Source organism: Sminthopsis crassicaudata, chromosome 5, assembly GCF_048593235.1.
Source record: "Sminthopsis crassicaudata isolate SCR6 chromosome 5, ASM4859323v1, whole genome shotgun sequence".
Lineage (NCBI taxonomy): Eukaryota > Metazoa > Chordata > Mammalia > Dasyuromorphia > Dasyuridae > Sminthopsis > Sminthopsis crassicaudata.
Window position 1 is genome coordinate 83,853,382 of NC_133621.1, and position 12,496 is coordinate 83,865,877.

Sequence of the window (12,496 nt, forward strand, 5' to 3'; positions counted from 1 at the left end):
CATTCTTTTTTTAGGTTTGTGGAATCTTGCCTCTCTCTTTTCCAACCTTTGTTTGTTTGTGTTGATGCCTTTTGCCTTTTTCTTTCTGGAATCAGAGGGTTTTGCTGGGCTGAAGAAGGTAAATATCACTTATGTTTCTAGAATATCTTAGTTAAGAAAGTAAATTCAATTTATATTAGAAAAATGATTGTTTTAAACAACTTCAGTTTGTTTTATGTTCATAGAAAAATGTATCTTTTAGGATTTTCTATGATTAATGTTTTAATGTATCTGAATTTCTTTATTTCTTTTGTTCATGTGAAATAAAAAGATCTGTTAATCTATTTTGATTATCAGCTTAATATTTTTATAATTACATTAAAATGTATACTATAAATTAAATTTTTGTTTTGAAGATTACATATACATACATTAAAACATTTTTAAACAGTCACTATCTTTTGAGAGTTGAGCTGTAAAATCAAATAGTGATAAATTGTTATAATCTTGGAAGAATTCATGATGCTCCATGGCTATCCTCCTTGTGAACCTCTATTACCTTTTTTAAGTTGAAAGTCTGTCAGCTTTTTAAGCTCTAGTCAAGCTTGGAAGGAAGTGGCAGATTCTTCAAGACCATGAGACTATCTATATATAACATGATATGAGGGCCTTATTCTAAGAGCAAAGGAGATGAAAGTACTTTAGTTTTAGGTTGAGATAAAAAGGGAATGGGTCACACATGACATAAATAGAAATAAATGAACTTTAAAACTGTTAGTTTCTCATGAGAGCCAGAAAGTATCAGTAATTTTGAGTAAATGATTAAAAATTTTATATTTCTGTGTTAGAAAATCACTAAACTGGAATGACTAGTGTGTGTGTATCATGATTTTTGGGACTGATATGGAGCTCTACCATTAAATGTTATTGGATTGGATTGAGTTTTTTTTTTTTTTTTTAACTTTTTCAAATGATAGGCATTTATTTTCTTTCTTATCTCCCACCCCAATTTAAAACAACTCAAACCTTTAAATATTCATAGTTAAACAAACAAACAAAAAATACCCACCTTAATCCTTTTCCAAAAATGTAAATGACATCCTGAATCTTGAATCCATCCCCTCTCTGTCAAGAGATAGGTAGCATATTTTATCCTCAATTTTCTGGAATGATTGTTGTCTGTGTAGTTCTCAAGAATTTAAGTTGTGACTTTACAGGATATCACTTTTGATTATTCAGATTCACTTCTTGTACTTCACCTAATACTTTGCCAGTTTTCTGAATTATTCTAATAGTGCCTCATAGCCACAAAATTTGAAAATGGCTGATAGTGGTATAGGTTTTGATGACTTCTTTTAGAATTAGAGGTAATGGGAAGCTGACTATACTGTATGAGTTTATGGAATTCAGTATTATTCATATCAGGATACGTATCTAACAAATCATGTAATGCATATAAGCTCCAAGAATTTGATGAACCACCCAATTGTCAATAACTTGTGGTTACTGAATTCCTTATCAAATGTGGATAATAATAGCACCTTACCTCAGAGATGTTGTGAGAATCAGAGGAGATAAAACATGTAAAACATTTTGTAAACCTTAAAACACTTATATAAATGTCAGTTATTAGTATGTTACTGATAATACTAGCATATTTATATAGTAAATTAAATTTGCAAATTATTTTCACATATTCTGTTATATTTTATCCTTGCATGATCAATGTGAAATGATTTGTCTTATCTTCATTTTTACAGAAATTGGGGAGCTCAGTGTAGGGATGGCAGAGTAATAAAGCTTAGATTAGATAAAGGGGCAGCATAGTAGATTTTCCAACTTCAGGTTGAGTGTGCTTTTTTCTGTATTCAAAATCATTATCCCAACATTTTATGTTTAGGATATTTGCTTTTCATCATCACATTTGGTCTTATGTTTTTCTTTGTCTCTTCTATTAGATTTTAAATTCCCCTTACCAGTCAAGATGGCTTAATTTATAGTATTTGTTTTCCCACAACCTAGCACAGAGCCTAACACATACTAGGAGCTTAAATAAATTCTTGTTGCTTACTGGAGGATATTGAGTCTCTGAGAAGATAAGCATTGTTGAAAATGAAAATGAAAAGCTTATGATAGAGAATTTAGACAAGAGTTTTTTCAAACTAATTTGTGGATTGCCATATATAGTATAAGAACCAACCACAGGCCTGTGTGGGCACTCATACATAATACTCTATATAATCTACAAAACAGACTATATGGGGAATATAATAAAGTACTTGGATATCTATAACAGCTTGCCTATAGTTTAACATGAACAAATAGACTACTATTTAAGCTTATTATTGAGTTTTTCCCTCTTGAAATGACTATTTCAAAATTAGTTTATTTGTTTAGTGAAAAAGAAGCATGAGGCTAATAAGATTATTTATGTGAAATAAATATTGCATAGTTGAAAGAATTATAATCTTAGCATAGAAGATTCAATTGGATAAATATATATTTTTCTGAATGAGTATAAATTATAACTTAGGAAGTATTTAAATGAAGATTTAGTATATTTAAAATGTTCACATTATTCAGTTTTAAAATGACCCAATGACAGTTAAAGAATCATCACCATTTTATATTTAAACCCATACAGGTGAAATATATGGACAAAAGCAGTATCATGCTTTTCTCATAGCATACTTTGTTACTTCTAAGGTGTTCATCTTCCCGAAATGAGAGGTTATGGGGACTTAATTTGTATGAGTTCTAAATTGTATTTTACCTGGAGATGTTAGTCTTTTTTACTTATAGGTTAAATTATAACCAGAATTCAATGGATGAATGACTACTACTATACATCTCATTTCCATTTGGTTTATCATTCTTGATTCTTTGTTTGATGCTATGATAAGCTCTAGGCATATTAACCATTTAAAAGTATTATTATAGGTGACTAGCACATCAACAAAAACTCTTCCCCCCAATTTTCTTAAATCCAAAAATGAATTGGACTGATTTTGAAATGTTCAGTTTTCATAGTAGCAATGAAAGGAGGTGGTTAGTTATGTTAGGAAACTATAAATTGGTGGGTTAGGTAGAATCATTTGACTAATGCCAAACCTATAATAGGGCTAAGTCAGATTTCCTCCCTCCTCCTTCCCCCCACCTCGTTGACCACCCTCCTAGTACTATTTTACTGTTCTTGAGTTTCTGGTGTATTCTCTAAATGGCATATGGCCCCACCATACTCCTATTGATTCCCCTGGGCAACCGTTTTAAAAACAGTTCCTTGCATATTGCGCTGATGCGGAAATTGGCTACTCACCATGGGCGGATGCAGTGCTTGAATTGAAAATCAAACTAAGCACAATTCTCTGCTTAGTTTTTAATTAAACGACTATGTTAATTCAAACAGGACATTTTAGGCCTGGGGGGTTAACTATGTCTTTTTTAAAAGGCTAAATTAAATGGCCTTTCTTCTCTCTTCTTACTACTGTGTATGTTTCTATTTTATTACTACCATCTCTTTCACGTTACCTTAGAGTCTTAAGAATTAAGAACATATAAAGAATATTGGTAAAAACATAGGTTTTTAATAAATAAGTAGAATCCATTTTATGATTGAGAAACTTAGCGATGAATGCACTTCATATATTCTCTAGATTTGTATGTGTCATAATAAATTTTGTCTGTGAGCTCACACAGACCTGTATTAATTTATTAACCTTGGACTAGTTCCCTGGTTTGTGTTTTGCTATTGTTGTTTTTGGTTCTGGTACTTTCCTTTAGTTTTTGATATTGATTATCATCCTAGATAGTCCCTGAGCCCAAAGGTTAGGCAGGTATTTGCCAACAGAACTGTAGTCCAGAGATCAGCTGTTTAATTCTTCCTTCCTTTAGGATACTACCTGTATTCATATTGGAATATATTTTATTAATCATAATGAGCTCTGAAATTGAGATATGAACATAAACTAATGTTTTTTATAATGGAACGTGGAAATCTGATTATTGCATGTTGTGCTTGTTGTATTATTTTAGTTCTTATTTTGAATTTAAAATACCTAGAAGACTTAAGACTAAATAATTTTAGTAAACATTAGCCTTTTTAACCACTTGATGGCAATATAAGTCAAAGAATAGATTGATAAACCAAAATATTTTCCAGAAGTATTTTTGTGGTACCTTTACCTTTATGCTTATCTTTGTATTTGAAGTAACAGCATAAAATTTAACGTAAGCGACAGCAACATCCTGACCAATTATCCAAATTATCCAGACATCCCAAAATGTTCAGAGCACAACACAGAGTCTTTAGGATTAAGAGGTTAACTCCAATAACTTCAAAAGAAGTGCTTGATAATAAAAGCAAATAGTAGAAAAATTTGAGGTAACTTCCTTGCTTAATTAATTAGGTGAACCAGGTGGAAGCGAAGAGGCCTGTGCTGGTGCTTAGAATGTCTATAAAGCTGAGCAACATGACAGCACAATAGAGGAGGAACAAAGATTGTTTTAATATGTTTCTATCCTGTGTCACAGTTTGAAATTGTCCTGGTTTATGTCCCTTTTGGCAAACTTACATAAAAGTGACCTTGTACTGTATTTTATGACCAGATGACTTTTTTTTTTCCAGTGGTTAATTTGTATCAGGCCTCCATCTTAAAGAGACACAGAAATGAGTAGGAAGTCCTAGCCTGTTTGTCTCATTGAGCTTTCATTGCATTCTTTCATTATTTTTGCTCGTTTTTGCCACTGATCATCCATAAATTGTTGGAAATGAGTGATTAAGGAAGTGCTGCTTAGTGTTAGTTGCACATGCACATACTTGGTATGGTTTTGGTGGGTGAGAGGAAATCACATACAAAAAGGAAAACTCCTGCTGGGAACCTTTCAAGGAAATTTAACTTACATGATGTTTTGATCATGGTGTTTATTACAGAAAATAGAGTAATATTTCACCAGCTATTGTTATGTGTTAATTCAGTCTTCCCTTCACCTTTAAGAAAGACCTTATTCAGAAATTTGCTGTAAGAGAATGTAATAAATAAAATAAAAATATAAAAATAAAAATAGATATTAACTTACATAAATATGATTTAAAAAATTAAAAAAAATTAAAACCCAAAATTACAAACCAATTCCTTCCCTCCCACCTCCCCCAGATTAAAGAGGATGAGAATCTGGTAATTCTACTTTGCTGAGGTTTCTATTGGTGCTCCCATTCTACTGTAATAAGGAACTGTTTGTTAATAGACCTTTAAAAGGCTGAAACTTAGAATATTGGTTTTCTGATTAAAGTAACCTAGACACATTTGCAAAGAAGTGTGTTTAGTTAACCAACTGTATTTAACAATCTTACAAATTTTTTTAATGTGGGCTCTTAATAATAAGAATTTAACATCCTATTCTTATTCTTTTTTTTTTTTTTTTTTTTTTGGGCCATCATTGTTGATAAAACCTAACATACCCTTTAGGAAACAATGCTCACATATGCAAAACTTTTTTTTTTTTAAACTTGAATGGTTTCTATGATTATTACTAAAACATTTTCAACGTTTTGAAAAAAATTATTAAATATATATTATGGAATATCAATCAGATTTGGCTCCTACTTCATATAAATGTTTTATCCTTACATGTTCTCCTTTTATAAAAAAAGAGACTTTAAAATTTAAGGACAGATTAATTTATATGTCTGTATCACATACTAGTTATGTTTATGTCATATAATAGACATCCAAAAATAGATAAAGAATCTTTTTGTATATAGTATTGAAACAGCATTGTGACTGATTAGTATGAATTTGAAATAAAATGTTTAAGGGAAAAGAATTTGTTTACATAAATTTATGACATGTTTTAACTTAGGTATTATGTTAAATAAGTAACTAAGTCTTAACATTTATTTTATGTGATTAGAATAATGATGCTATTATTTAGGCATTTATATTAAAAGTAGAAAGGTATCAATTTTGTAGGGTGTGAGCAAAAAACAATTTTGTTATTAATTAAACTCACTGGCTACAATAGACCAGTGTTCATGAAGCAATTAAAACAGAAATTATTACTACCTTTCAGTTTCTAATTCCCTAAATTGGAAAAAAAATTGGCGGGGTGAATTTTATTTGAAACCAAAATTGAATGTCACATTTAATGGTGGCTTGAGAACTTCTGTTCAAATTAGGATGCCCACGGGCCTCTGTGAATAGGACTTACCAAATAGGCTTGAGTTTGGATTGTTAAAATCTTAAGTTTATTTGGCATTTAAGTTCATATTTATTTGCCTATAAAATCATTCATTCATCATGAACTTCAACTTTAATGCTCTGATCTCCATGAAATGTTTACCAGTATATAACAGAGTCATGCTACATTATATTACAACCCATTTACTCATTCCATTAGTAACCAGAGACAAAGCTTGTTTAATCAGAGACATCAAAGGCGACAGGGTTGTTTGGTAGTTTTGACATGAGCTAACATTTTAGATTGAGGTATGAGAGACCCTTTTTCAAAACTCAGGCCATTAAAAATTCAACTACTTAAAAATTTATTAGTTTACACACTTTCTTTTAGAAAAGAGAATTTATTTACAAGAAGGACAAATTCTTATTGTTCCAAGGGGTGAGGGGTAGAGAAAAAAAGTTGTAATAGGACAACTGATATATGTATGAGGGAGAGTCAGTAAGTATAAGGTTTTTGAAAAAAGGAAATAGACATGATTTATAACATTGAAAGTACTACACATCTTTATTCTAAATAAATTTGTAGTATTCAGTTTCTGCAATGTTAAATTGAAATGACTTTTGTTGATGCTTCTGAAACAAAGTATTTCAAAATTATGCTTATTGTTTGCCTTCTTGACTGATCCTTGTGAGTCAAATTTATATTTTAATACTTATAGTATCTGTTTTCCTTAGGGGGAATACTACCTCCACTGAAGCAGATTAAAACCTCTCTATTGACTGTTTTCTACTTAGAAGTTGGCCATGGCTAAAAATTCATAACTTAGCAGCCAATTTGGTGATAAGCTTCTGTAAATGTAGATAGGTTCTCTAACAATATTGTGCTGCTGAGCAAAAGCAAAAATCTTTCCATCTTGATAAGACTTAACAATTCTAAAAGAGTCTTAAATGCACCTTAGTTAGCAAACACTTGATTGATTAGTCAGGCAATGTGATATGGGGCCAAGTGTTTTCTTAGTTTAGGAAAGAAAATGTAGATTTATTTGTTAAATCTTATGAGAAGGGTGGTGAAATTTTATGAGCAACATTGCTTGATAAGAGAGAAACCATGAAAGGCAAAACCAATTTAAAGAAAGTTTTGCCAGAGATCCAACTAGGCAAAGTCATCCTGGGGACATTTAGGGATGACATTGGACCAAGGATAAATGCATGAACACCTGCAAAAATTTTGTGGGACACTGTTTTGTCATCAAGAACAGTGGAACCACTTCACAGGATTCTAACAATATGTTCATGGATATGTTAATAAATGGCATTGAAGAGAGCAAAGATTAGAAAAGTGACTGAATTGGATTAAATGAACATAAAAGTTCTGTGCTGGAGTTGATATTAGAAAGGGGAAAAGATAGCATAGAAAAAACATGAGAACCTATTTACAAACATAAACAAAAGAAACTGAGGGAACATTGACATCTACACTTTCCAAACTGAAAAGTATATAATTGAGCTTCTTAACCTGAGCTTGTATACTTTAAACAATATTTTGATAACCCTTTTTAATCATATATATTTTTATCAATTTAAAAATGTAACTCTCAAGAAATAGTCCATAGGCTTTATTATGTATGGGCTCATCCAGAGTCCTGTGATACAAAAAAAAGTTTAAAAATCCCTGGTGTGGATAATACAAGATATCACTGTTCTTATAGTTGATTAATTCAAAAAGGCATTGATTCTGCAGAGCAAAATGCAATAAGGATAGGTATTAGGAGTCCTATTAGACTATTACTGTTTGCACTTTAAAAGCACCCTCAACCAGGAGGGAAGCAATTTTTGTGGAAAGAAATCAGTCATTCCCACCAGCCACTAACCAAATGTTGTCCACATAGCAAACGTGCCAAGCTAATTGGCAGGGGGATATCCAGAGGTATTGACAGGAGACAGCATATCTTAGGCATATTAAACCATCACCACCATAGCCACCATCTCCTCTTGGATCCTGAGACAGACCAGAACCATTTGCCTCCAAAAAGTGCCTCCCCAAACTGGACCTCTTTGTCCAGTCATTATCATCACTGTGGGGAGATATTGTAGAGAAGGGGCCCACCTTCCCTATCATTACTAATAACTGCTGATTAGTGGTGACCAATGGTAAAATGAACATGAGAGCTCCTTCTGCTCCCCCTGCCAGCCCAAGCTTCACAGCTGTCATGAAAGGAAGCAAATTCTGTGGAAAGGGGGCTCAACAAATGCCAGCCATGATTACCCTCATGGCAAACAAACCAGCATAGCTGAAAAAGGAGAGAAAGGAGTCAGCATGTACTACCTAAGTTAAATCATCACCACCACCATCACCTTGACCACTATGTCCTTTCATATTCCAATAGCATTAGACTAAGACCCTGAGCCCAAAAGCCTTTGGTGTAACTATTTTTCTCATTGTCTACAGCCATCATCCAAGGGAGAATGTCCTTGTTACAATTTCTGAAGATTCTAAAAAGAACTTTCTTGCTACCAAAGTCCGTAACTGTCAGGTGAATGAAAGTGAGAAACATGTCATTTTATTAGTAGGAATGATATTCAAAAAGAGGCATTTCTATCTGTTTTGCCATAGTCTAAGGAAGTCTAAGGACCATGGTACCTTTCTTTTTTACTTGCCACTAAAACCTTCCATATGTGTTGAATCCCTTATTAGAATTTGAGCTCCATAAAAAGAGGGGTATTGTATTGATTTTTTTTTTACTTTTTCACTTGAATCTATAGTGTCTAGCACAGTACTTTCCAAAGAGTAAGCATTAATAAAGGCATCATTCATTCAAAATGCTGCCTTACGGACTGTTTTACGGAGTTCTGCTTTGGGCATGTTGAGTTTAACATATGCCATCCAGTTTAAGATATCCAATAGGCATTTGGGAAAAAGATGAATAAATACATCTGACAATCATTTAAATAGAGTCAAATACATAAGCATTTACAGCTTACAATGTGCCTTAGCTTTAAAACGCCAAGGTCTCCCATCCTGGGCTGACATCAGTTGTTCTGACCTGTCTCTTGCCATTGGACTCTGATGACTCTGGAGGAGCGAGTGGGGCCAGTGACTGAATAGCTCTGCCTCATAAATCCATTTCACTTGCAAGTCAAGACATCACCCTCCTGATGTCATTAGTCTTCAAACTCATATTGAACGAAGATTGACAGCAATATGCCAGGTGCTACACTAAGTTCTAGGAATACAAATACAAAACAAAAACATTCTCGTCCTCAAGGGGCTTATATTCTAATGGGGGAAAACAACAAATAAAAAGGAGATGAACACTTAGGGAAAGGATATGGGAAGATTATTGTGTGGGGACCATCGGAAAAAAAGGCTAGAGGGATAGGAGGGGAATCTAGAGAATAATGAAGATCTGAGTGGCCTGAGTATTTTCCTGAAAAGAATTGGTCATTTAGAAAAAAAGGACTGAAGAGGTAAAGTGAACTTCCAGGGGAAGAGGCTAGGATCAGAGCAAACTGAAAAGTATGAGAAGACTACTGTGACATGGAGAGGAAAGTTTGAAAGGTCAGGTATAGAGTTTGGAAAGAAATATACTGATAAGTATACATGCTTATTGAACCAATGGAGTTGAAGAGGTCACCAAATGAGATAGTAGGGAGAGAGAGGAGAAAAGGAGCCAGCATAGAGCCTCAGGGAGTATACCCATCTAGGATTATTGATGACAGCTGAAGGCTCAGGAAAAGAGACTAAAAATCAAATCAGACAGATTAATAGAATCAAGAGAGAGCTGTGTTTTGAAAACCCAGAGTGAAATGAATATCTAGGATGTGATCAACATGGTCAAAGTGCTGCAAAAGTCAGGAAAAATAAGAAATAAAGGCTCTTAGAGTTGGCAGTTGAGAGACTAATGGTAATTTTGGATAAAAACAAAATCCTTTTCCATTTTTAGAGAGAGATGCTGTTTATGAATCAGATTATTGGATTGGGCTTTTTTTTTTTTTTTTTTTTTGGTTAGTATAGTATATAGTATAGGACTATCTCAGGCCAATTTGGTTTAAAATGTTTATAGATGATTTGGAGTAATAGATGAACTGTGAAATATATTTCTACAAAACAGTAACATTTTTCTGGTCATTAGATATTACTACTGAGGTTTTCTGCATGGGTATATATATGAGAAAAAAATCAAGTATGGGAAAGCGTAACGTTTATAATTAAAAATTTGAATATGTTTATTCTTTCATAATCAAAAGATTAACCACTAGGTGAGGGAATTTTTTTTTTAGTCATGACCTATGATAAGGGCTGTTCATTGAAGCACAGACAGAAAGCACCCATGTTTCTGAAATCATAGATGATAGATTTTGAACTGTTATAGATCTCCTTTATCTTTTGTAACTAGTCATTATAGACTATTCACAGAATACAACTTTATAAAGGACTTAAAATTCTGGGTGGTATAATAAAAATACTGAAAACAATAGAAAACATGCAATTTTATTTATAAAACTGTTTTGTATCTAAACTTGGAATGATACCATTCTATTATTATAGCTCAGGAAAAGTATAAAAGCTCTATAATATGAGGTATTTGTATTTGAATGTGTAGAAAATGTGAACTTTCCCCTAAATCACACCGTATTAGAACTAGAAGATACCTTTTGAAGATTGAAGAGAATAAGTAAAAGAAAGGTCCACTTAGTACTTAGAAGTGTTATGCTTGTCAAAAAATGTAAAGACTTTTTAAGAGTTTTGATAATTATGGATAATAGTTCCAGGGGATACACTCTGACTGGATAAATCCATGTTTTTTGAGACCATCCTAGAAGACAATTGTACCTTTCTATATATTTTCCCATATTCCTGCTATAACACATAATAGGACAAGATGCACTTTAGCTATTGTCAGGTTTTTAATAAAGGATCCAATAAAGAGTGTGGAGTTGCCATGTTCATAACTCTAACTAGCAATTTCAGGACCTGGGGAAACTGTCATCTTGGGAGCAGTACTTGCTGGGTCCTAGAGCATCAAAGCAATTTTGTGAAAATAATATGAGAAGTAATTAAGATAAATTTAGTTCCGTGAAAAGGAGAATGTCACTTTAGTGAGTTAGGGCATAGAACCAGAGTTGAAAGGGGACCTCAGTTTAGTTAGTCTAACATGTAACATTTATTATGTCATATTTCCTTTTTAAAAAATGATTATGAAAATTTTTATATAATGATCAGAAAACGATCACTGAATTTGAAACAATAAGTTCCTACATGCACATTTTTTATATATTTCAAATTTAATATGGTAATTCCAGCATTTTCCTGCATGTGTTTTACCTTCTGAAATTTTGTTCCCCTTTTTAAAATAAATAATTCCTTAACATTCTTCTTTCTTTTAGAATCTTTACCATATTCTAATATTAATACTTTTCTCCAAATAAAAGCCTTTTCTTTTTTAACAAGCAAGTATAGTCATGTAAAATAAAAGTCACAATCCATCTTATTCTGTACTAGTTCATAACTGCTTTGCAAAGAGGTGAGAAGATGATTTCATCATCAGTCTTCTGGAATCATGATTGGTTGTGACATTGATCATAGTATTTCATAGTTTTTTCCTTTACATTGTTATAATCATAAATAGTTCTTTTAGTTTTTCTCACATCATTTTATATGTTTGCTCAGAACCTCCCAGGTTTCTCTAGACCGATCCCATTTATCATTTATTGCAATAATATTCCATTGTATTAAAATACCATAATTTGTTTGGCCACTCTCCAGTTGATGGTTAACCACTTTGTTTACAGTTAGGGAATCAAGTAGTTTATTAGACTAATACTATTTGGGCCAGACATTGGGGATACAAATATTAAAATAATAAAAACAAAATGCTGCTGTAGTAATTTTGGTCACATGGGCCCTTTCTTTTTTTTCTTGGCTCTCTTGAAATATAAGCCTATTAGTTATATTGATAGATGAAAGAGTATTCACAGTTAGCTATAACTGTATATTTTCAAACTGTTTTTCAGAATAGTTAGTTAATTCTTAGGTCTAATAGCATTGTATCAGTGTATTTGTCCTCTTACAAAGTACCTCCAGCAATTAATATTTTCCTCCTTTTTTATAAGTGGAATAATGTGATAAAGGAGAGAGAAGAAACTGATAGCAAATAGGTGGAGGTTGAATTCTCACCGTTTACAAATGCAGCAGAATTCTATTCTCCTGGAAATTGTTTTTTAGAATGGTTAGTTAATTCTTAGGTCTAATAGCATTGTATCAGTGCATTTGTCCTCTTACAAAGTACTTCCAGCAATTAATATTTTCCTCCTTTTTTTATAAGTGGAAGAATGTGATA

The 12,496-nt window shown here is 32.4% G+C and overlaps 1 protein-coding gene across 2 annotated transcripts in view; it reads left to right on the plus strand.

The window, feature by feature from the left end:
* LMBR1 (limb development membrane protein 1) overlaps nt 1-12,496 on the plus strand; it is a 170,655-nt gene that overhangs the window by 78,570 nt on the left and 79,589 nt on the right. For both annotated transcript variants that reach the window (XM_074267320.1, XM_074267321.1), the window contains exon 5: nt 15-118. In XM_074267320.1, coding sequence (XP_074123421.1) covers nt 15-118 — 104 coding nt within the window. The remainder of the gene's footprint in view (nt 1-14; nt 119-12,496) is intronic.